At 34.4% G+C, this 27909-nt stretch overlaps 1 protein-coding gene across 2 annotated transcripts in view; it reads left to right on the top strand.

The window, feature by feature from the left end:
* Positions 1–27909, top strand: part of LOC117166651 (protein fem-1 homolog CG6966) — a 40721-nt gene that overhangs the window by 6035 nt on the left and 6777 nt on the right. Inside the window, exon 1 of one of the 2 annotated variants that reach the window (XM_033350814.2) lies at positions 17735–18586. The exons of the other annotated variant lie outside the window; for it this stretch is intronic. Coding sequence (XP_033206705.1) covers positions 18548–18586 — 39 coding nt within the window. The 5' untranslated portion in view covers positions 17735–18547. Of the gene's footprint in view, positions 1–17734; positions 18587–27909 lie in introns of those variants that run through there. 2 annotated transcript variants of the gene reach the window in all.

Raw genomic sequence — 27909 nt, 5'->3', positions numbered from 1 at the left:
CTAAACTTCTCGTGGATATCGCTCTCGAAATACGAAGTGAGAAATTTATCTGAAAATATTTATATCGCTGTACGTTTTACGCCAGTAGATACTATATATCTATTTCGTTTAAAATCAAAAGAATTTTAATGTTTTTTTATAGAATTCTAAATATACAGGGTGGTTGGTAACTGGTGGTACGAGCGGAAAGGGAGTGATTCTACGCGAAAAAAGAAGTCGAAAATATAGAATACAAATTTTTCCTTTGAGGCTTTGTTTTCGAGAAAATCGACTTTGAATCTTCGCTCGGTACGCGTGCGGTACGTTATAACGGATCTCGCTGTGGATCGTTGTCTCGATGGAAAAATTAAAAAAAAAAACAGAAAAAAAGATTAAAAAAAAAATTTTTTATTCTATATTTTCGACCTCTTTTTTCGCGTAGAATCACCCCCTTTCTGCTTGTACCACCAGTTACCAACCACCCTGTATAAAAATGTGTGTGTACGCACGTGAGCGCGCGCGCGCGTGAGAGAGATTGAATGAAAAAAATCTACTGCAGCACGCGTTCAATCTTCGGTTGGGTTAGGTTTGGTTTGGTTGACTCATCGGTGGGTCATAAGCTGTGTTTCTAACGGACGACGAGGTCCACTGCTTGTTACAATAATAGAAAACATATACTAGAAGTAGTATCACACGAAATACTATAGACAAATGCTATAATAGATAGGATCACAGCACTCTTAAAGTTATTAAAAGATAATTAAAAGCGCTTAATACGATTCTTTGATTAAAATGTGATGAGCCACGCTTAATTGCACAACGAGTACAACAACACGGCTTTCCCGTTTTTCACGCGTTTTTTTCCTTTCCTTGAAGATTACCCGTAATTGCATTGTCGCGTTACGTAATCGTTAGTTATCATCGAAACCTTAGGTCAGATAGCTTGTTTTGTGTTGAATATGCCTTGAAAAGAATATTTTGCAATCTCGATTACAAAATGAAAATTTTACATCGATATGTAATATTTAGAAGCATTTATTTCCTAAGTTATTACGAATAGATTAATTTATGATATAATTATCAGGTTGTGAATATTTATGCGTTTCTGAGAAATTTGAATATCGAAAAATATTCAAAGTATTCGAAGTAAAGTAACTTTTAATTTTCTTTGTTGATTATGTTGGTTGTCGTCTATATGTTTATAGATATTTTTACTATATCGATTTTCATACAAATTTACGTAAAACGCGAAATTTAGTGTAACGTATGAGCTTAGTTCGTCATGAATTCGAACAATATTCAAGGTATTCTAAGTAAAGTAACTTTTAATTTTCTTTGTTGATTATGTTGGTTGTCGTCTATATGTTAATAGCTATTTTTACTATATCGATTTTCATAAAAATTTACGTAAAACGCGAAATTTAGTGTAACGTATGAGCTTAGTTCGTCATGAATTGACAATTGCCACGAAAGTGAAATATAATGCTATAAAAGCTGTAAGAGAAATAAAATCGACATTAATTGAACTATATAAAGGTAATTGGTTTAAGTATATTTAAAGCTGACGTTACAATTAATTGTAAGGGGAAAAATAAATCGGTAATATTGAGACATCAAAATATATTGCCTTGAGTTTCATCTTCTAATAACTCATTGGCCATGAGTCAACCCACGTAAAACTGAAATCCAAAATTTCTTAGTCAGTGTTCTTCATACACGATGAATGAGTGCTTTAATAGTCGAGTTCAAATTACGCAACGCGGTCAAGCTGTCGAACTAGCACATTTTATGTCAGTTTCTCGCGTGGTGGGAAATTACATAACTTCAATTCTTGTGATTCAAGGCTGACACCAATTTTCACTACGCTCAGGATCTTGATTTCACGAAGACCTCTTGACCGATTGCTGCTACAGCGGTAATTACGTTGAAATCACAATCGCGATCGTAAAGCGGCGAACGTAGAAACCGGCTCGTTTTACCTCGAATAAAATATTCAGGGATATTCAGTTGAGATTGCATGTGGAAAAATAGACGACCATGTTGATGCTTCTGTCGCTAAAAATATGTAGATATACAGCACGTTTGCCTGTTGTTGCAAGTTTGCTACGTTAATTCAAGGATAAAACTGACATAGTGTTCTTCTGACAGAAGTAAAATGATTTTTTATATTTTCCACGATCCAGAGGGATGTTTAGAGCGATAATTTTAGAAATTGCAGAGTTGCAGCAACAAAGACGCAACACCGATGTTCAATTTACTTAATTTATATTAGATTTAGGTTTATTTATCCAAAAATGCAAAATTTTATTGCCAACGAATATTATTTGACTACGAATTTATAGCGTGTTACAATGTTACCATTACCGTATCATGTTAACATGATAATGATACGAACACCTGCATGTGATACATAAATGAACTAGAAAAATTTGATGAATTTGGCTTTTGACCGGCTCGTTTGATTTTTTTTTCTTCTAAGGAAACGAAAGATACTCTAACGTCTCTGATTCAGTGGAATTTAATTTCTTAAATAAATTGTTCATCACATAGCATAATTGTTGCAAGTGTATCTTTAGTTGTACCATACGAGAACTGTAGCCAATTAAATGCGAAGTTGTGAAACGTAAATAAAAATTGTTTTCGTGGAAACGTTTAATTTTCACTCGCGCTTCAGTTAATTCGATATCATATCATAAAAAGATTAATTTAGATATTTATTTTCGTTGAGTCACGTTTGTTTCGTGACTTGACTTCTGTTCTTTTCCTTCTTCGTCGTAGATTGCCAGATATTATGAATAAGCTTAATTAAGATATATGTAGCTATTTGTCATAACGAGATAATTATTAAATATTACATTCCTGTTACTGAATAATTTATGGTGTGATTTATCTTTGAATTACTCCTACTTGTACTTACGGATACATGAATATTTATAATCAGACCACAAACGATAGTTAATTAGGATAATTTCGTGATTTTATTTTAATAAGTTTAGTAAAAACTAATTTTCTACTCCTATTCAAAATGCACGTGTCAAATCGGTACTAGATCTAGCCTTCCTTCGTGCTATTCGTATTTTAAAATAATGTTTTGAATATTCCAAGTGTGTATTCAAGCAGAGGTCCGATAAATTTATTAAATCTAGATATATTCTTTAATTAGAATTATGTATATGTTAAGATCGATGTGTTAAAAAACGAACGTATTATAGCTGATATCAAATGCAGAAATCTACAACCACGTTATATTTAAACGAAATTTATGAACATTTCCAATGAAGAAATCGTTAATGTTGGCTAGCTGCCTCGAACTATTCACGGTCACAATAAGATTTGCTTTTCTCCTCGACTGCTTGTAGCCACGACGATCGAATCAAATTGAATTGAAACATCGTATCAAAAAAAAAAAAAAATATTCAAGGAGCTTGCCTAAAAAATATATATTCGATAAATAATTGAATCGACTATTCTATTGTAAAACGAGAAATAAATTATACCGAGTGTCCCACTTTACCCAAACAAGATTAAAATCAGGATAAGATAAGAAAACATATAAAAACAGATATCGACCTAGTATCGTAACTGTAACTTTGTCAATTACCAATCTGATTCGTAGATATACCGTTGCAAAATGCGTAGCAAAGGCAACTCATTGAAATTCACTTAGATGGAGAATTGTTCGGTCGCGAAATAGGTTAAGATCGCAATGAACGGTAACCATTCAGCGAATTCCCGTTGCAAGGTTATGTTTTCTTCGTCTTGAGCGCCGCTTTCGAAACATATTTCATACGGATGCGAATCACCTCAGCAGCGGACAAGACAGTATAAAATCTAGGTTAGGATTGTGCACATGTGTAACGCCTAAACGTTCCAATTACCGAAATAACTTTCAGTTACGACACAAAAATACGTTTTCTTCCTCGATGCCGCGATCTTTACGTTTTTCCTCGCCACATTTTTACGAAGAATCTCGAGCAACATCTTGTTGCCTTCGGTGCGATTATTCGACGATAAAACGTATACGAATTTATTTACGTTGATACCAATTCAGTTGAGCTACGGTTGCTGGATTTTTGCACGCCGATATCATTTTTACCTCACGAAACGAAAAGGCTTATCCGGGTATCGTATTTATCGGGAAAATCTTTTAAGAAAAAAGAAAATTAATTGTACAACGTACTACAGACTATAATAAGTATGTAGAAATTTTTCACAGCCTATTTTCATATCTAAGATATTTTTTAATAATATTTTTGACAATTAACCCGGAAAAACGCAACAGCATTAGTCTCTTGTAAGGCATTGTAAAAACTATATAACGTTTATTAAAAATCCACTAAATTGTTTAGAATTATTTATCGCACGAATCGTTTACGTACTTGTACATATAAGAGGAAAATAAGTCAGGGATTGCGTATTATTGGAAAAAATTTTGTTTGATCGTCAGTCGCTTTGTATCTATCAGATGCCTCGCCTAATGATATTTAAATTAGTTCCATATTTCAGCTCAGAACATGCATAAATACATCGTAAATTATAGCTACAATATTTTTTTGCATTTTGTTATAATGAAGATTTATGTTCTTTTCATTTCTCCATAATTCATTCGAGTTTATAATATGTAATCCTTATCTAATCAAACGGATGCTGATAGTAACGTGTAAGTAGCATTGTGTACGAGATTATTGTCCGTCGTGTAATTAAGAAGATACAATTTGTGAATTAAAGATTTTGTTCTTCTCTCGGATGAAGCTTTTACTTCGTCAGCATTTACTACGTGAAAAGATAAATTTGCATGTATTTTACTTCAGAAATTTTCATTAGAAAAAATTTCTTCTCCGAAGTACCATAAGTCTAGATTAGATAGTAACTATTATCATCGTGTTGTTGGACTTTATGCCTGTTTATTGATTGGATAGTGTAAAATCTATAACAGACTCTATAAATAGAACAGCATTATAGCCAATATCTAGATATCTATTTCGAATTGAACATGCACGTGCCGATATAACTGTTGACAGTCATTGAATATATTTTTGTTTCAAATCGATGAAACATCAATGTCAGTCGTTGTAATAGACTTAATCGATGAGGCAAAGTCTCGGATTGATCTAACTCGATATGTTAATATCTTTATTTTTGTCTCTTATTTTTTAACTATACAAATGTTCAGAATATTTTGTACTTAATTGCAGATAAAGTTGAGAGAAATGAGTAATAATAATAAAATCGTATTGTATATAGTGCGTTATATGCAGATTAAGAAACGAACTAGACATTGATTAATTGCCGTTATAGGAATTATTTGTCGAGATGCTTTCATAGAGATAGAAGATTATTACTCAGAGCTTAGGGATTATTGCTTAGTTACTTTGGCTTATAATACGTAAGATACAGCACACTTTCATTGCAGAGATAATCGCGTCGCATTTCAAATATTAATTTTATTCGCCTCGAGTAATAACAGATTACTGAGCGCAACATTATCAATTATTAAACTAATATAAATTATCTTAAACACAGAGTTTTTACCGTACCATCATTTATATCGCTATAATAAAATACTTGAAGCATGTGCTTTCCGTTTGATTTATTTATACTCATATGCAGTGTTATCTATTCAAATATTCGAGATTCTTTCCAACTCATGATCATCCTTTGATATATACATAATTTTTCATTCTTTGGTAATATCTTCGAGATCTGTTCATATCTTGAAAATTATTAAGATGTAGTAAATCCATTTCTCCTTTATTAAGTATATAAGTATACGAACACATCTTAAATATGAAATCATTTTTTATACTTCTTATATATATTTATGTTAAACGAGTCTGTCAATAGGTAGCGGAGAATAAATGGTGTTTTAAAAATAGTAGAATTTAATATAAAATAAGGATTAAAATAGTATTTATATCTACTTATTTATGTCGAAGTTTATCTTAGAATAGAAAGAGGAAATGCCTGGATGAATGTATAATAAAAATATATTTAAGTATAAGTACAGTGTATGCTAGTCCAGATCCGCAAGCTGGTGTCACTTAAAATTCGTGATAAAAAAAGGAGTAGCTGAGCAATAGCTTAACTTGACTGTCCTTTTATATTTTTGTATGCTTTTAATCGCAAAAGTGATTAAACACGATATTACGATGAAGTAGCGAAGTTAAAATAGTTGTTCAAAGCACGGCCAAGACTGTAGCCAAGACTAGTCTCGTGGTCGAATGCTTGCACTTTTTATATGTTGAGTTTGTAGAAGTTGAGGGGCAAGGAGAGGATCCTGATTGCCCTACGTAATGGGAAAAATTTAGTGTTGGGCCATGTTCAAAGGTCAGGTCAAAGCCTAACGGTTCATAGTCAGGTAGTGTGGAACGAGGTAGATTTGGGTATGGTCGTTGTCACACTGGCAGCGTTGCTTTATAATAGAGCTCCAAAGCCATGGGCCTATGGGTATTTTCGTAATTAAAAAAAACTGGCTTGTCTACACCCCGCTGCATCATCTGTGCAAAGCATGTTCCTAAGAAAGACTACGAGGCTGAGAGGCCCTTCAAATCGATTTAGTGCTAAACAATACTCAATGGCTTCGAGGACTAGGAAAACTAAATACTAGAAAAGATGTAGAGTTTTCCTAGAAGTGAGAATCACTTCAACAATTTATATTGATAATTTCTTTTGACCTAAAGATGTGGTATTTATATCTTCCTATATTTCTACGTTTATTAATATTAATTCTTTTTATAATAATCTGTAAGAAAATCTAGCTTATCCTCGTTCATACGGTTCTCCTCTCAAGCTTCCTGTTTATCTTCTACACAATGTCATTTCTAATTTCACGCGAACAAAAAGATATGACATCCTGTATAATACCTAGCTACTCTTGAAGTTGTCGGTAAGGTTATTCGTGTCGAAGTTCCTTACTCTTTTATACGATATATGCAAGTTGAATTGAACTGTCTAACGTCGCGTTCACATGATCATTGAAATAAATGATGTAAGATCGCGTTATCTCGCTGGTTTGTACGTATATTGGTATTCTTTGTTGATATGAGAAACTTTCCCCAATTACGGACAATAAAATCATATCACCGTATGACTGTAGTAGCAACGTGTAACGCTCCAATGATAGTGCGATAGTGTGAGCGTGGCTTAATCCCCCTGCTACCTAGTCAACCAGTCGAGAAATAATCGCCACAGTGAAAGATTTTATCCAGTACCTTGACACTGGCAAGTTATCTGCCCTTCGTGTCGTATCTCTTCCTGTATCATATTCTGTTCGAAATTAGAATTTTCCTAGTCGATCTTTTGTAATATCTTTCGTAGTAAATGAAAAGTTGAGCGCGTTTCTAATACATTTATATGTTTATTATTTTCTCGATGGACCGATACTTGGAAGAATGACAATATTTCAATATTGAGTTTTAAATCGATATTTTATGCGTAATTGAATCAATTACTATTATCAATTGATTAGTAACAGGTAAAAAAGTCAATTGCCTCATCAATTAAAGTTGATTAGAGATTAGATTAAAGTAGAGATAAACGAATTATTATTATAAGATCGATTAAAATACGTGGCTATTGTATAGCGAAGTTAAACAATAATTTGTTACACGAAGACAATCGAGAATTTAATAATACAAATCGTGTGCAAAGCTGTTTTGTTGTATCCGAAGCACTTGGAAACTTGGAACGAGTTCTGCATCGTTTCACAACACGTTCGCCAGTTTAAATCTTTATTTAGTCAACCTCGACGAGACGAGAATGTTTCTCCATACGTTCCAAGTATGTACCATCGATTTTTCATTGTCCTTCCTTATCGCTTCTGGCCAAGTCAGCGGTTCACTGACTAAGCAGGTTATTGTCTTTCTACATTGCTGGACGATTGTATGTATCAAGATTCGTGGAAATTTTCTTAAGGACAAATGCGCATCGTAATTTGTCCACGCGCTTCCAAAGACAAGATTGATAGATAAGCCTTGAACAATATTTTACTAAACAAATATATGATTTTGACATTGAATAGTGAACAAGATTGTGTGGGTTTTTTAAACGTTTTACTCAAGAATTCAGCAAAGATATTTCCATAGATAATGCAGACAAGATTAAGCATGCAGAATTTAATTAAACAGAAAGATGTATTTAAAAATGAAATTATTCCTAAATTATTCGTCGCATCATGAGGTTGTTTGAACAAGAATTCATTAATATAGAAAACGTAACTTCGTTCTCTGAAAATTTCTCGACTTTAGGTACCAAAATAATTATTCTTTGCTTTTTAAATTAATCCTTCAGAAAGTAAATATTTAACGCTAGATCAAGACCAGTCTCTGATGTGTATTTAAATATACTGTGTATAAAGTGTACATTAAATACGCCAGTAGCATGTCAATATTTTTAGCGATGCCACGAAGAACGATATCGATGAAATTCGTAATTTTAACGAATTTAGCGGTTCTACTGTTACCGTGGATAAAATATATCAGTTTACCTTCTGTGTGACTCATATTTCCATAAATATCTTTCCGCGATATTTCTATATTACGCGTGTATCAAACAAAGCATTCAGTTTCATAAGATACCTCCAAATTTCATTGTTCCATCATCTTTTCCACAATTTTATACTACGCGTAACGGACTTTCGCTTCAGCTTTATACTCCTCTTTGCCTCGCTGATCCGTGTTAACCCCTTTTTCTCGCAGTTGCAATTAATTTGTCCGTGCTGCATACAGCAAGGGAAATCTACGGTGTACGAACGACGGGGATTGAAGAGTGACTCGCGAGGTACATGCGAGTCAACTCTCCCGGCACGTTCTAATATTACTCGGTCGACGAGGTAGTGAGTCAGAGGCATAACCAGGCGCAGAAAAGACGTCACTCAGAATGGAGAGAAAGACTAAAATGCCTCGTGCGCCTACGTTGTCTTTTAATATATTCCGCGATCTTCTATTTACCCTTATTCACGCGGGAAATCAAACAGCGGCTGGAACGTCAAAGGGGAGATTTCCACTGATTAACTGGGTCGTTTCTTAGCCAGAAAGTTTTATTAGTATGATGGGTTGGCAACTGAGCGATTGCCGAGTTTGTCATTAGGTGGTAATGACAAATAGTAAATAGAATCAACCGACGAAACGAAGGACAGAAACACGATAAGAACATCTTTTCTATTGATTTTCTAATGTCAACACCGTTTCCTGCTTAGAAACGGGGGAATACAAAGTAATCGAAAATAATTGAAAGTAAGGTAACAAAGAGCGTCTCGAGTTTTAAGATGCATATCTTTTGAAGATAGCTGTCAAGTTGACTAAATTTTGTGGAAGATAAATGTACGATTATAAGCATAATATTTTAATATTATGACGAATAATATTGTGAAGATTTTGAAGAAGATGAGACGTATTTATAGCTGCAAAACCAAATATTGCAGAAAGGCAATTTTGGTAACATAGGGTTGATCGACAAAGTAACGAATTTTTCGATTGTTTTCTTGTAAAGAATAGAAAGTATAGCTTATCATTTTCTTCCTCTGTGCTCTTCGGAAGATAAAGATAGATTAAATGTAGTTTAGTTTTAGGATAGTCTCGATCTTGCAAAATATAACTACGCGTGGACCGATTTTAAACGGAAGATCTGTAAATAAAAAAAATTCTTAGGGATTGAAGTCACGAGTTAACTTGTCTTCTGTGATGAACGAGTTAAATCGTCATATATTTTCCTTTTTCAGTATCATACCTTACGAACGGAATTTTTACAAGGACGGATTTCCGGGAATCCCACCTTTAAATATATTTTTCTCGCCTACGGGCACGTGTTTCACTAATCGGATTGAAATTTCCAGAAAGCATAGATTTGAAAACAATCGACTCGTGTTATGTTATTGAATTATGGTTATAGGATGGAAGATTTTCAAGTCCGGGGATTTTCCGTTCGAACGATATCTTTTTTTTATTCGTTTCTGTTGCTGTTTTCTCACATTGGAAGGATTATTTCCACGAATAACGAAACAACCTTTTAAGCATGAGAAGAAAATGAAAACCGATATCTGGCAACTCGTATTCAAATTATTTTAATAATCGGACCTTCGAAGTACGTACTTGTCGCTATAATGTGACTTGAAATTTCAGTATCTATGATGAGAAAGAAATTTTCCAGATAATATCACCTATCGCGTAATACATATGTATGAATGCGCGTTTCTTATCACAAGGTGTAATTTGTGTTTTACCTTGACTTACAAAATAATACATTTTCTTTTTTTTTAGTTTTAAAAAGATATATTGTCTATTAATGCTTTGTAATGCGTTTATTCATGTTACGTGAATCATTTCGTTTCTATATGAAACATCGAGGACAAAGGCGAAGTCATATGTTTTCTTCGCAAATATGACTTTATAACGTTAATTTGTTCCAGTAAGCTGTATTGATCACATTCGTACACCAAATCCAAATAACGTGACAGAATCGGTTGTTACATCGAGTATTTTACGTTGACATCTATCTTTTAGACAGCGAATTATTTGATTTATTGCGTCGTGGATTTAGTCCACGATTTTTCTATCATACGAAGCCTTTCGTTATTTATTCAAGACGTCTTCCAGGATGTCCTTTAATTAGTCTTCTGACGATCAATAGCAACTTAGACGTCATAACTGTACGATTGTTATTAATGTACGGTACATATGCCCTGTAAATGACATTTCTATTTAAATTTTCGTTCGTGGACTTTATCGGTCCGCAAAAGGTCATCTTGAAGGAGGAGGATCCTCTCTGACGTTCATTAACATTTTACGGACGATGTGACGACGATAATGTCGATCATTAGCAACTTGCTAATTTCTTGTAAATATTCGTGAATCATCACCCAAGAATGTGTTTGACCAATCCAAGTAAGTTCTTATTTTGAAGTCGTATTTAACGGATAACAATGCAGAATATGTTGTATTCTGTGTCTTGATGTTTAACCATCTAAATATTGTTATCACAGCTTAAAGCGATTTGAAAGTTTCTTATTTATTTAAATCCTTTATTTACATCTTTATTGTATTTACTTGTAATTGTATTAACTTGAAGGACGAAACAAACAGATTGCTTGATATTTATATATTTCTATCTTGATAACTTAATTGTTGTGTATATTACGTTGCTAAAAGCGTTCCATTTAACAATCATTCATAAAGATGTCAATCTGTTAAAAAGTTTAGTCGTTTAAAAATCAGTTAAATCGACTTCTTCGGCTTTAACTTCATGAACCTAGAATCAAACATACGATAAACGCTTATTAAACACGACATAGTACCACGTCAGAATAATTTACTTATAATTCTCGATGAGAATTGATTGTAAAATTCTTGCAAAAAAAAAAGAAAGAAACGTATTTGTATATGTGCAAGTATATCTTAACATAATTAGTTTATTGACTTACAATCAAAACTTCTACAAAGAACGAAACAAAACTACATCTATAAGTCACCCAGCAGATCTCACAAAGGATATATCTTAACAAACACGAAGATGGTACCCCATTGGGGGTAGCCACCCACATGATAATCAAACAGATAAAAAATTCTACCAAATGTCCAAATTGGACAAATTGTGAATGTGAAATTTTAAATTAAAAAAAAAATCTATAAGCCGTATGCTTACAATTATTACGGGGCACAGGCGTTTCAATTAGTCTCGGGGATTCCGCGGAATTTAATTCTTTTTCGTTATTTTGCTAAATACTTAAACTCTCAAATGAGACATACGTTTGTTCATATAAATTCGTACGATCTTTCTACAAAATGTTTACCTCACGTCGATTCTCAATAAGATAAATAAGAACGATGAAAAATGATATGGACATGATTCATTGTCATTTATCTCTGAATAATACCCAGTTGCAAAACACCTTTAATTCTAGATTGCATTATGTAAAAGACCAATAATTTACACGTTTTATGATTATGATTTCTAAGAATAGGCCGTAAGAAAATGTATGATATAGTCTAAGAAGGTGTCTTTGAAATATTAATTAATATAACATGTAGTAATAAAATTGAGACTTATACGTGCATTAGCTTTGCAGAATAAGCAGTAAGTTATTATTTTTTTTAATAAATGGATTCACACCCGATCAACAGTTACGATTTATGTAGTACATTTGTAATAATGTATCGCCAATTTAACTTTTTCAAATAGTTTTTCCAAGAGCCAAATGAATTGCTCGTGATTTTCAAATTGCATATTCGTACAATAATAAATTCATATAACGAACGAACTGTACATACGGATTGGAAGTATTTCATCATTGTAACTTAAGCAAATCTATGCGGATTCCTTCAATACATATTAATTAATTTGACCTATCATATCATTAACCTGACACGGGAAATGAAGTAATCAGAATTAAATGCCGATCAATGAATTAGTCTATTCGTATAAACAGACTAAAAAGTCCAAGAGTTTCCACTTGTTGAAATCTTTTCTTCTGAAAATTTGTTTTTGCGGTACCAACAAATAAATTGTAACGAAGTAACTTTCGCTTTTTGCCATTTGTGAATCAACCAATCAATCCATGGGTTTTTACGTTCATTTCTTTTTCCCATTTCCTTAGCAAGAATTCTCAACGAAAATATAATCTTTTATGTAAATAGCATCGTATCGAAGGAAATCTGATAACCGATATTGCTAGTCTTCTTGCGAAATTACGTTTTCTAAATATCCAGGAATCCCACGCACAGTAGGTCGTTTGTAAGACGACGATACAAAAATTTTCGCGAGATTAAATTGCACGTGTATTTACACACGCGTGTATTTTACATACAGACATACGTATATCTACCTCTGCAGTTCTCTCACAATAATATGTCACGAACGTTCAATGAATGAATTATGTACGTAGGTTTCTGAACACAATAATTTTTTTATTCAGGATTAATGAAACTAATTAAATGACAATATTTTTGTTCAAGAATCTTGCGTATCTCGTGTAAATTAATTACGAATTATATTTTTGTAACAATGATAATTAAGTATTCCAAAGAAGTAAGTAATCTCGAGACTCGCCCTCCGAAATTTTTGTATGATTTCCTATGATCCAATAGTGCTAGTTGAAGATTAATAAGAAATTTCACGATATTTAAAATTCTATTGCATTTTGTTAGGTGTTCTGTCTGATATGACATAGAAATTTATATTATTAACATTACAAAACATTCGAACTGTATATGTATTACGTTAAATATTAATATTACACAATATACAGATCAGTCTCTCATTTTGAATATAAATCTCACATTAGCGCCAGAAAATTAGAAAAATCTTTTCGATCAAAGGATTATCTGTAACAATTTCCGAGTAATTAATAATTCGTTTAAAGGGACTGAGTAATTTATATCATTATCTTGCTTGGAACGTTTAAAAATTACAATGTAAAGTATCATTTTCACTTACTTAGCCTTAAATTAGATTATGATTCCAGGCAAAAAGTTAGTCATTTGAGGGAATTGTCAGAAAGCAAGACACGTCTGCATGAACCAATCATCGTTAAATTGGAAGGATAGAATTTTTATAAAATCAAAAACGCTCCAGCTGAAAGCGTTATGCAGTTGCGTTGGCTAAATCTTTCCTAACAAAGAATTGCGTTACGCAGTGTGTACATATAAAGATCCTTTGTTTTATTAAGAATGTTGTTCTACCTCAATGCCGAGCAACATTTGGCTGATGAAATAACCAGTAACATAGCGTCACAATCACGTACGGAAAATGTGGTAGAATTTCTTGATATACGTTGAAAGAATTTTTTTTTTTTTATGTGATTCATTCTTGTTTTCCCCGTGGATAATTGCGAATAAATCACAAGAATATAAATCGGTGTCGCAGAAGGAGCGCGTGTGCGGTTGCAAACATTTTGGCAAAACGTTATTGTAACGAGAACAGAAGGATGTAGCGTAGCGGCCTTGCAACTTACAACGAATCAGTTGTCGATGATTGCGTTCTACTTGTGATGTATACCATTGAATTTGTTAGAAGAATCTGTATTATGTACGCGCTCAAGGATATTACGATCTCGATCATTGAGAGAACTAGATGATAGAATCTATCTTCGTTGTAAATGCAATTTTTTATATTGGCGAGACGTGCAAAAGGTGAACGTAATTAAATTACGCTTCTACAGAAGTAAATTATCTGTAGTTATGACGCTTTTTTTTTTTATATTTGTTTGTCTACCTTTTACTCTTTCATCGATTATATCGATCGCTTCTATCTACTACAGAAGCGAAAGAAAAAAAAAGACAGATGCAATGCACGTGTTGGTAGTACAGATGTTTTTATTGTCTTATTTGCTTCGAGTATGCAGGTAATCAGTAACGATTGTGACATAACGAAAAAAACATAAAGATCATTGCTGAGGATAATAAGTCGCTACTAATATCATGAAGATACAATAATACGTATCTTGTATGATTATTGTCTTCAATAGGAGTCCCCGATATAATGAGTGTAAAGAATTTTAATAAGGAGTTTAATCTTTAAAGGATCTAAACACTGAATTCCCCGAATAGGTAGGAATTCTTCGATCGCAAATCTGTCAATGTTTTCGAACGTTTGCGAACACCTAGTTCAGACAGAGGCTCGTGGACGATTAAATTCTTTTATCGTTAGTTACTGCGAGTACAAATGTTGGGTGAGGCAGATCCACCGTATGCACAGGGATCCCTAAGAGGACTACAATTTTTAGATAAAGCTGTAATAGCGATAAATAGTTATAAATAACGATTTTTCAAATATCCTGTATTCCTTGTTATTAGATCCATGGTACCTCGCGCAGTAGCCAAACATAACATAATATTCTAGGTCTTTGTGATCGTTATATTTTGTGTAATTTCTATTCTTGATTATTTGTATGTTGAGAAGAATTGTTTATTTGAACAATCGTACTTACTAAAAAAATATTTCATATTTGGCATCTTTTGTCATTGAACGTATATTTGTTAAAGTATATGTACTCTTGATACTGTAAATACGCGCAATGTCGAGAATTTAAACGAAATAGAATGTTGATACTGAGTATATTTGTTATTCTTCGATCGTTAACATATTGATTTAAATAACCAGCCATTTTATAACGTGTACATTATGTAAAATAGGTAATAACGCGCTTCATGATATACTCGGTTGATTTGTACTCACGTTGATACTTCACTACCTGTAATACTTTTTGTAAATACCTTTCTCGAAAGTTTACGTAACAGTCTCGCTTGGAAAGTATAAGTAAATGTAATTTCATACAGCATCTAGTTACATAGTTAGCGATCATTTCTTTCCCTGTTACTTGCACGGTTCGACAATCTTACTCGTTTCTTTCGCCTGACAACGTCTCTGAACCATTGGTTTCCCGATTCATACGATGACCTCGTGTCTCACTTTCCAGGCAAGCAGTCGTAAAACATATAACTGAAATATTAGTAAGCAATTGCTTAGCCGTGTATAGAAAAACATGAAGACAGGTATACAATTTGTAACGTAATGACATAATAAAAGATTCGGTCCTTGATGTTAGGTAAATATAACGTAGTCCACGTGTTACCGTAATTCTCGTTTCTCACGTGCCTGCTGCCAATGTTAACTAGTCTCTCCAAAAGCATTCTATGATCATTCTATGCTATTTCGTATAAGAACCCTGTTTCCGCTATTATATCAGCAATGAGTGGCATTTTACATAAGTCCCACGACCATATGACGTTGCTCGTGTCGAGGATTTGCATCTGCGGGAAATTACACGTAATACCGGCGTACATATGATACCTGTTGCACTTCAACGACGCGTGTTACATAACCAACGATATGTCGTAGTTGATTGCGTAATTATACGTTTTTCTTATACGTCAGTATGACGCGTCATAGCGTTACGTTCGAAGAGTAATTAATCCCTTACTATGAAGTGACGCGAATCGCGTTTATTATATGTCCACTGATCGAATTTCTGTTATCATACATTGATGTCAATAACTTTTGCACGAAAATTCTATATACGGAACAACCAACGGTATAGTAAGTATTTAATAACTCGATAAAGAAATTTGGTAACTCGAAGACGGAAGGAGATGATTTTAATTTATTTCGTTTATAATGTAAAACGAACGACACAGCAGGTGGCTCGAAGTGTTCACCTTTCTTAACCCTTTCGCTACGTATGTCGCCTATAGGCGGCATCCGCGTGACGATCTGTGTGGACGGGTGTCGTCTATAGGCGACGTCCGCGCGATGGCCTGTGTGCACGAGCGTCGCCTATACACGACGTCCGCGGGATACCACTTAACCATGAGCCCCGCGCAACGTATGAACGCTTTTCGTCGCAGTGCTCCGTTCAGTACCGCTATTCCGGCGGCACGGTGGCCCGTACAGCGGTTTCACTGCCGAAAGGGTTAATTATCAAGCAACACGACGTTTATTACTAATCAAAAATATTAATTTATGTAAAATTTTACAATTTTTTACGATTATACAACCAAAGAGGCCACGCTGTATGACTCTTATTTGAACAGAAAGAAGATTTTATTTCTGTTGGCTATTGCGACGTAATTGTAAAAGATAGAGCAGCGGAATCAGCATGTACCAGTATAGATGTGCTTTACGTAAATTATTGTAAAATCTATTTTTAAAACACCGCGGTTTTTAACTTGTACCCCACGTCCGAGTCGATATCACGCGTATATTGTAAAATTACATGCCAACTCGAATCTGAGACTGTGAGCGTGTTATGAACCAATAAGCCTATTAATGTTGTCTCTGTGGTCGTTAACGACATCGATTATGATACGTAAATAAGGAAGTATTTTTCATTTCTCCGGTTATTTTTTTTTTTTTAACTATGTATTTAATGGTTCATTCTAGATAAACTGATCGATGGTCTATACTTCTTCAAAAAAACGACGTAAACAATGTGTCGGCGAAGTACAAAGCGCTTTATCGATCATCCAGTCGTCTCAGATTTTTATTACTCGATTTCCTATATACGGAGTGATAGCAAAAATAGAAACGAGATAAATCTCTACTAAAATAAAATACGATATCCTAACTAAAATAACTACAAAATGAAAGAATAACAAGTATACGAATGTTGAAACGATCAATCTCTTAAAATTATTCCCTAAGTAAAAAGAAAAAAAAAGTTGTTAAAGTGAAATGACTTAAGACGTTACATTAGAATACGTAACCCCTGTGTGTGCTTTCTTTACGTAATATTACGTAGTGTTAATGGCTAAATCTCTAGATAAACGGTAATCGTTCGGTGATCCGGAAAAATCGGCTGCCCGAACGGAGTCTGTGTCTGTCAATTAGTTCGGAAAATTGGATTTTCTTCGTTTGAACGGAGTCGATATTAAAGCCGATATAGCACGACGAACGATAGGCATGACGTGGCGAACGTATCTCATAACGCGCATACGCGCCAACTATATTTCTGTTGTGTAACAACCGGTAAGAGTTGATCAGGAAGAACAATTAGAAAGTGTACACGGTGGTGTTCTGGCGCATAAGCTTGCTTATGCGACCGTCGGTGCTGTTGCATAAATATCGGTACGCAGGGCCTACTTTCTCGCATTTTATACGTATTCCTGTGTTCGAGCTGACCACCTCTTTTCAATCCTGCACCTGGTAAAGAAGGTCCCTCCTTTCCTCTTTCACTGCACGATCTATCTTTCTCCTACTCTTTCGCTTAGCTCGTCAGAATCTCGCGGCACGCGTACTTCGGGGAAGTTCCAAACGAACAGTGTCGCTTCAAATAACAGGCTTCGCTCGTTCTTTCCTTTACCAGAGCTCGTAGCGTCATTTTCTGTATTTATTTCCTCGGTCTCAGATCAGTCGGTCACTGTGCGATTGTCAGTCGGTCGGCTCATCGATTACCAATCGGTCGTCTCGTTTAGTTTCTAATTACCTCTCGCGTGATCGAAGTTCAGCTACATAAACTCTTCGTTTTTAAGTTGGTCGCATTACACATTCAGTTTCGCGTTTCATGCGTATTAGAAGTGTTCTCTCATTCGCGTCTAGACGATGATAAACTGCTATATTTCGAAGGTGTTGATGTCGTGGCAGAGTGAACCATTCCGCGAGTGTGTTTACCATAAAAGATATGTATATCTGGAAGAAAAATATTTTGCTGTTTCTTTAACTGTTTTTACGGTCACTGTGCTTAATTGAATGGAATTTCTAAATTACGTAGAATTTCATATTCTATGTCGTGTTCAGTGTATTTAATTGAACGAAATTTTGCAATCGTATAAAATTTGAAATCTTTGTACGCCAAACAGAATAATCGTAAAATTGAGATATAGTAAAATGACTGAATTATTCTAAAATAGATGGAGAATAGATTATAATAAATAGATCACGATCAGATCTTTTACTTTATTAGACAGTTTTTTTACTTTACAGTACTTTATAAGACAGATACTGAAATCACGAGTCGTATAATCGTTGTGCTATTCGGGTCACTTAAATACAGCTATTTCAGTAATCGCGCGTGTTAAAAAATATATCCGGCCGAGAGGCAAATTCGTTAATTGTGCCTGGAGAAAAGGAGAACGAGAAAATGGAGTACGAGGTGAACGATGAAGATTATTTTACACGAGTGAGTTTTGCATTCCACTTCGTTGATTATGTATTTCTCTTATGTATGCTTCTTCACTTTGTTGACAATACTTTCACAACTTGAAATCATTAAAAGCACCGATAAGGAATTAAAAGTCGGTGAGATATGTTAATGACGTTAGTCTATTCTTGAACATGAAGTTGCACGCCATTTATTATGCAAAGCTGCGATCATACAATCTCTTCAGTCAAGCAATACCTAAAACGTTAAATAACTTTTATATATAACGTTGAAGCGTTTTTATTTTCTTATCTCGATGATGTGCAGCAATTTTTTCAAAAACGAGGTAACTGCATAATTTACCGTTAAAAACCTGCATACCTCTAATTAACGCAATTATATCCTAGAATTTTGATATATTTTTCATCGCAAATCACGTAACGTCACACAATCGTTGACAATAATTTTTATAAAAATATAGGACAAAATCTCGTGATCGAGTGACGAGGAATTTTTGGAACGTATTTGAAATTAAGAAACATATGTTCTTAAGATATACCGAGTAGGTTAAAGTATATATCTATTTTATTCGTGAAATATCGAGACAACAGTTTTAAAACGGTAGGAATATTTTAGTTGTTGAAATGGAACAAGTTTTTGTAATGGCGAAGATTTCATATAAAGACTTGTGTATTATAACAGGATGACCTGCGGCTACATTTAAGAATTTCTCTGCAATTACACACGCGTTTCTCAGCGTTACTTTTCCTGGTTGTTATGAAGGAAAATTAGTACCTTCGAATAATTGCACTTATTTACTTTCGCATAGATAACGAAAGAAGGATATTAAAGTGAAATACCCATTATGCTGAAAGAAAAACAGGATACTTTTGACAATTCTGTACCGCGACGTTCATCGTTCGTGGTAGTCTAGAAACAGAAGAAAAAAAAATAGAAGAATATTTTGATCTCTTTACATTACGTTTCAATTTTCTTCAACAAAATATTCATCATACGCAATAGCTGTGAGTATTTAGATCTGCGAGTAACTATACGCACCCCGAAAGGACAATTTGCGGATCTCCTATCAAAAGTTATTTTGTTAAAATTGATTTTCCAACTTTCATTCAACGACAAATCAAGATTTTTTACGATAACGATTCTACCATTTCTACAATGACGAACAAAATTTGATAAGGATCGTTTTCCTTCTGAACTTGTCGGTTATCGTCCGTGAAACTTAAAAAATTCAAACTAATTTGCTGCTTACTAAAAGGAACATTGAAAAATACAATGAAAAGCGAGGATGAAAGGTTACAAAGAAGTTGAAAATTTTAAAAGAATTTGTCGTTCGGCGGCTTTTTCGTCGGCGGTTATTTTCGTTCTTTGGATTTACATAATTTTTGAAAGTCCAGTATATCTGTTAACGTTGAATGTGATCCTGGAATAGAACTTCTCGTCCGTGTTTTGAGGGGCGTGTATTTGCATTGAGGCAATCGTGCGTCCTCAGCGTTCGTTGCATGGAGAAAAATAAACTCTCCTGATCCGCGCCATACCGCGCCATACCGCGCCATACCGCACTCTTCAGCTTCCTCCGTTCCTTCGAACACGCCTTTTGTTTTTACTATTTCTGAATAAACCGGGTATACACGCGATACATGTTTATTTATGACGGATCTTTCGATCGGCAAGAGCAAAATATATTATTCGCAGTTTCCAGCCACGTTTGTTAATTGTCATGCTGACTAGTCGAAGCAGCTGTTCCGAGGCCAACGCACTTGAAAAACAGCGACACTCCGACAATTGGTTTTATATACGAGGCTCTACTATTCTAGTCACTAAAGTCTGGTGTATTAATAGAGTCGAGCTAAAATGATTCATGCGAACTATTTCCTATCGAATCTTAGATCCGCTGAACTTGGAAACATTCGATAATTGTACAAATATCGAGACCCAAGTGTCGCGATTATGGAGATACAGAGAACGGTTCTGTTTCTCGGAACTGCGATCTTAAACGCGCCGAACGTAGAAAAGGACGACGCGAGTGAAAGAGAAAGAGGGACTGAGAGTCGAAGCGTTCGGCAAACTACTTAAAAACTGGCCGAGAATATTAACTGAAAAAGCAAAATTTTGTATTTTTGATTTGTGATCAACGAAACGTTTATCAACGCGTTTGTTACGTTTTTCTGATTGAAACGACATCAAACACGATATACTTTGGAACATATTCCCTCGCTTAATTAATGGCAAATAAATACGTATCGATAAGTAAGTATAATTCAAATTATATCGTGTTTGGTGTCATTTTAATCAAAAAATACTCACGAATGCGTTAGTAAATGCTTCGTTTAAAAAAGGTCAAAAATAAAAAAATTTTACTTTCGAATTAGTACCTAGATACGATGTCCCAACGATATCTGAAATTGGATCATGTTACGCTACTTGATCACGGCGGGTTCTCGAGCTTTCCGGTGCGTCAGGAAGAAGCCCCCCACCTGCAATGGAGATACGACGACCGTGCAGTTAGGCAGAGAATCCTTTTTTGCAATTATTCGAATGTTTCCATATATGCGTAGTAATATGCAAGGAAGTAAGAAAAGTTGAAAGAAGTAAGGCGAACCATTAGCTTCTTACTACAAAAGAATTTTAAAAAGGAATGAGAATAATGAGAATATTCTTTAAGTGAATGTGAAGTGAGTAATCCTTATTAGTATGAGAAAACATAAAGATATTTAACCCTTTGAGTTAATGCTTCCGGCGGAAGCTATCCGCGTAGATGGCACGCGCCTAGCTGTTGCGATCGTTGAGGAGGGAATACTTTTTTAAATAAAAATTAATGATTTATATACGGCACTATTATAATATTTCTCTGCACTGCGAATATCCCGGTGACCTACCAGAAACTCCGAATCATTTTTGCTATGAGCTACCAGGTACTGCGAGACCATTTACAATCGTATTTAAAATGTCGCCCCGGCGACGACAGCGGAGCTGTTACTTCCACTTACGATGTCGTCACGGCGGCGACAATAGAGTGCACAGGAATATTATTCGTTATTTAAAGCAATATAGTTTAATATATGTATAAGAGCTAAAAGTTTCTTTCGTTTTATATTATTTCGTCGAATTATATACGATCCATTTTGTTCTATTAAGATAAAGAGCACGATATTCGACAGTTTAGGTTTCATGTTTGTAAAAGAAAAACAATCGTGGGACAATCTAATAGATACATAAGATAAGATACATCGTTAAAGCGATATTATATAATCATAATTCTCGCAGTGTAATAAGAATTACGACTCCCCGCGAAGTATACAGAAGATAAACGGACTTTCATTTCTTTGTTTATCGCCGTTGTTAAGAAATGCACATGTATCGTCTCGTGTATTAATGAAAGAGTTCATCCATAGCACTCAAAGCGTTAAAAACTAAATTTGTGTCAAGGTTAGAGATAATACAAATAGGTTTAATAGCTTTCCAATAGTACAGGATTGTGGGAAATCCACTCGAAGAAAAATAGAAAACTCAATTTTAAAGATAATTAAGAGACGAATATTATAAACTGAAAAAAAAAAGATAATTACCACAACGTGCATCGTGTAAACATATAAATGCACATCAGGAAAGTTAATTAACGCTGAAAATTTGCAAAATTGATCGTTAATGTGAGCACGATATCGACGATTATACGGGCAAAATCAATGCTGGTTTGAAGCGCAGAGTTACGAGAAAGTGTATGGTTTCATCTCTGGTTACAGGCAATTTTATCCATAGATCGCGTTTCCATCGTTCTGTATAGATGGATTTCTAGAATGTCTTATTATTCGCCAGAAACAAAAACTGCATTTCGTGCCCCATTATGATCGAAATACAGGGTCGGATATCTTTAAATTAAAAATTCGAATTTTTCGAATTTCCATGGAATAAAACTAACAACGGGAAAATATTTTTAAGAAATAACATAATGAAATAATACAAAATGACGGACTATTTTGCGTGATACGCGTTGTAATCAATATTGATGTTTAATTTTTATCATGATCAACAAATTATAATATACTAATGTATGCGTATACGTGTATTGTAATAATCCAGTGTATATCGATGTTGAATGAAAAAGCTGTGTAAACTAATTTCATTTTGTAGCCGGCAATAAAAAATTAATAATAATATTCAGGGTGGTTGGTAACTGGTGGTACAAGCGGATAGGGAAGGAGGTGATTCTACGCGAAAAAAGAAGTCGAAAATATAGAATACAAATTTTTCGTTCGAGGCTTTGTTTTCGAGAAAATCGACTTTGAATTTTCGCTCGGTACGCATGCACTTTATCGCGTCTCGTTATAACGGATCTCACTGTAGATCGTTGTCTCGATGGAAAAAAATAAAAAAAAAAATTTTTATTCTATATTTTCGACTTCTTTTTTCGCGTAAAATCATCTCCTTTCCGATTGTACCACCAGTTACCAACCACCCTGTATGTATACATTATATATGTATATCATGTTATACACGTTATAAATAGATTAAGATGCACATTCGCGTACTTAGATCATCTTGAAGTAAGTATTTAACTTGAAGTTAGATTGCAGGAAGGTGTTAGACGTTACGAAATATTTGTCTCCGGAGTCAGTGATATTTGCTTATTTAAGGCGCTGACATTAACTTTACTTTTTGTTATGTTACGTATACGCTATCGACATATTTTATAATTATTCTGAAATTGACGTAATTTTCCCTGAGGCAAAACGACAAAGTGCAGTGGATAAAGAAACAATGAAACTTGGCATAGTTTTCTTTTTTTCATTTTGAAGCTAGAATTATACAATTGCTGTAATCTCTTCATAATCGCGGAGTGTACAACGAATTCTTTATACATATGAAAATGTTTCCACGTCAGAATTTCAAATGATAAGATTAGAAACGAGTTATTTAAATTATTAAAATTTGTATGTTACGACATTGAAATTTCTAGGTTCCTTGGATATTGTACGGTTATTGTACTTCGGTCAGCTGATTAAATTGTCGATGTCCTTTTCTTTTATATCTGTTACATCTTATGAATTACATACCGTGAATATAAATTTTCGCGAAACGAACATTTCTGAAAAAGATTTCTTCCGATAATTTGTCAAAGTACCCGATGTTTAGCAGAAACTTGAATTTTAAGACCAACATTCGAAACGACGCAGCGTAAAGGAGAAATTTGATTTTCTTAATTATTTTCAAATTCGCCATTCAAATGCACAAGAGATTACATATACATATTTGTTCCAGGTCGCTTCTATTTAAGAGAATTTTATTCCTTGTTCCAAGTTTAATAGCAAGAAGTATCATTCACCGTACTGTCATAGAATTTCAGAGTTTTTATTTTATAGTAGGGTACACGAGATAGTCACGTGTATATTTCAACCGACATGCGAATACGAAATGTGTTCAAGGACAGTATGTACAATATCGAAGGGAAAAAAATTGTACTCAGTGAACCTCAAATAGTCGAGATTGCAATCTGAAACGGAAGAGAATAATATATGAATTCCGTGACAGATACACGTTACAAGTTACCTGTTCGCATTTCTTACTGAATATTCGCGAAGCAACGTCTCAAGATAACGTCTCATAAAATAGTTTTATTCAGTTTCTTACTTTGCAGTCACGAAATGCCAGTTATAATTCACGCCAAAAGTGTTGCGATACATTTTAATGAATGTAAAATCTCGTACTTCGAACGTAGAAAGATTTGAATAAAGCGTTTCTAGTTATTAATTAAGAATTTAATCATTCTTTGTCGCAGAATATATAATATATATATTCTGAACGTTTCTGAACTATTCTAATATATAATATTCCGAATGTTTCTAACAATTTATTATTTTTATTATTAGGGAAACTTAGTTGTGTTCACGTGTGATAGATTTGAAAATAAGGAAGAAGAGCAAAATGAAAGAGTACGGGAGATAGAAAGGGTAGAAAAGAAGTTGGGACGAGAAAGGGAAGCTTGAAACTTTGCACGTATTATATAATATTGCAATATTATTAGTTTGAACTTTTTAAAAATGATCTTCTATCGTTACTATCATTGCCACTGTACTTGTTCGATCTGTCGATTAAGATCGCAAGATCTCTATCAAGTATTCTGCCTATTAACTCAAACACAAAAGAGTAATCGGTTTACTTTTGGCCTAAAAATATATACGACATTTGCATCGCTTTTCGCGAAAATCGAAAAAATTTCACGTCCTTGCTAAGCCGGTAGTATCGTCCGGTTATAGAAACTGATTCACTGTAGTTTCTTCTTGGACTTGTTGCGCCTACGAAGACATCATCGATAGTTTCTATTTTCTTAACAAATAGACGTATACCGTTCGTCCTATATCCAAGAGAATGTGAAATAAACAGAATAGCCATAAAATCTACAATAGCAGTTATAAAATGAATTTATCGTGCAAGCGTTAAAAATATGATGATTAACGATAGGGTAAAGTGAAATGTCCTTCGCTTTAAACGCTGAAAACGTGTCGGAAACGTGACTTACTTAAAATATTTAACAGAATACAGGCGGTTATTAACATGATAATTGAATATATACAAGGAATGCGAAGAAAATGCAATTTAGTCAAACTAACAAAGTAAATAGGTTTCACGTCGCGTGTGTGAGAAACAGAGAGAGGTTCGATAATAATCTGGTGAAAACCGGTAAAACTAACTGACTAGCTATTATCTTTTGTTAATGGTTAATACACTGTGTCAATAATTAGAGCGATAAGATACTTCGGTAGACAAATGCGGCCTAATAAGTAGGCACAGTAGCAATTCTATAACGTTAATAATTTAACAGCGTTATTATATATTATATATATTATATTTTAACAGATTATACATAACACAAATTGTGTATGGTTATTGTTATTATTATTGTATTATTTATTACACGATAAATTCAATAATCGAAATATTCAATTTTATATAAATTCAATATAAAGTGTAAATAATACAAAAAAATTGTATTTCGTTCAATCGTAAAAATTAGCTACGAGTAGGAGAGTAATTCTTTTTTTTTGGTCGTTAGAAGGCAATAATTTTTACATTCGACGACAAAACTTTATTTTCCTTTGATATACAGGGTGGTTGGTAACTGGTGGTACAAGTGGAAAGGGGGTGATTTTACGCAAAAAATAAATCGAAAATATAGAATAAAAAAATTTTTTTTTTAATTTCTTTTTAATTTTTTTTTAATTTTTCCATCAATAGAGTGAGCTCCGTTATAACGTACCGCACGCGTACCGAGCGAAAATTCAAAGTCGATTTTCTCGAAAACAAAGCCTCGAACGAAAAATTGTTATTCTATATCTTCGACTTCTTTTTTCACGTAGAATCACCCCCTTTGCGCTTGTACCACCAGTTACCAACCACCCTGTATATTTATACGAATACAACGTGGATGCGTATGATTGATGATAAAATCGATGGTAAAATTTATATTTTACGTATTGGGAATGTAGGTTTTAAGCGAGAATCGAAAAATCAAAGTAGGTAATGCATGTATCATAGAGCCGGAACTTGGTGCAAGATCGGAGAAGAAGATACTTAATATAATAATAACATAACGATATAATACATTTACATATACATTTACAACACAACATATTTTACATCATATCTTCATTTTATAATGATTCGCAACGCCGTAATTTGATGTAGTGATTTATATACATGTCCGACAAAGTGTTACAGTCCGATATCTTTCGTTTCACCCAGATCGATTCGTTTCTTCCTCGTGAATTATTGTCTGCAACACTTGCTCGCGTCCATAAAATATATCTAAAACGGTTGTTTCACTCGACGTTAATGACTTAATGGTATGTCTGTAGTAAAGAGGTCAATCATATAGTTCACCGTTAAGCCAAGTTCGGTCTTTACGACGGGAATCGTTTCGTTGCGTTTCGTTCTCGTTGCCTAGATTTCTTGCCGGTGCAAGACCCAAAAAGCAGCGGGCGGGCCCACGAAAAAGAATATCGGTCAATGGTATAACGGAATCTGCTGTCTGTTTTACGTTGCGATCCGTGTGCGCGTGCGTGTACGCGCGTAATTCTAAAGAAAGAGAGTTACCATAGAGAAACCAAGGTGGAGAAAGGTGTATGCACGAGGCATAGAAAAACAGCTGCAGAAGCAGGCAACCGAGCAAAAGAAGAGAAGACAAAGTAATAAACGATGAGACGGGGAAACGTCAGAGTAAAGTAAGCCTGTTCGTCTCGCGCTCCCTTTTCCCTTCTCTCAGCCTCTTTTCAGTATACAACAGTTTGTCCATTCACCGTTCGCGGACGTGGGCCCAGTGTCATCGATTATTCGTTTAACGGGATCTACACGTACCCACGGTGGTGGTGAACGATGATTTCTCCGGAGACCAACTGCTACTTAAGGATTTTCGGCTTCGGTCAGTCGAAGTGTACGTTGTTTCGAGCGAGCATCGAAAGTCACCGATGACAATTTGGTTTTGCGTATTGACGCAGTTTTTTCGTTCTTCGGTAAATTTACCCGGCCACGTGACGCAAGAATTCTGTCACCTCGCGGTATCTTTAAAACTCGGTCTCGTTAAGACCTCGCAGCCATCACGTGGTCCGAGTATACAGGCGCTTTTCACCGCTGTGTACACAATGTATAAAAGTTTACTTCGCGAACAATACACCGAACGCGCGCCGACAATTATTTAATATTTACCTGTTTTTCCTTCAACTTTCTGCGTCAAATTGCAAAACGTACGTACGTGGCAATACGAGAAGCGGCGACAGCTCGCGGTATTGTGAACGACGAAACTCAACGAAAACAAGTAAAAACTGAAATTTATATTCTCGAAATTTGCATTCTGTTGTCGAAGACACGATTAATATTTGATAATTCGCTACGTGTTTCTACTAATTATTGTGCCAAGAGGAAACGGAAATTTGCGGCTGTGTTTACGAAGAAAATTTTCCGTATTCGCGTACAGATCATCTGGTACAAATATTATCGACCTATAGTTCAGGGACGCGAGAGATACTCTAAGCCCCGACATCTCCACGTGTCGTCTGTACGAATGTTTCACCGACCTTATATCTCGTTACGAGTTTACATATTATACAAAAATCTTGGTCCGCGAATAACCGTCGAAAATTGGTAATTGTAACGCTCGAGTTAGTCTTGTAAAGTGAAACACTTAAAAAAACGTTTCGTTGACAAGAGAATTGAGAATAAAAGTAGGAGGAAATTGTATAAATTTAAATAAATATTAAATAAATTAATGTGAACCGAGGTTTAACGGCTGGACTGTGCGAGAATCAGTAATCATAAGAAGATGATGACGACAGAAAAATAAAGAATCGCAA

This window comes from Bombus vancouverensis, chromosome 2, assembly GCF_051014615.1.
Source record: "Bombus vancouverensis nearcticus chromosome 2, iyBomVanc1_principal, whole genome shotgun sequence".
Lineage (NCBI taxonomy): Eukaryota > Metazoa > Arthropoda > Insecta > Hymenoptera > Apidae > Bombus > Bombus vancouverensis.
Note: the sequence above shows the minus strand (reverse complement) of the source record. Positions and strands in the feature narration are given on the sequence as shown.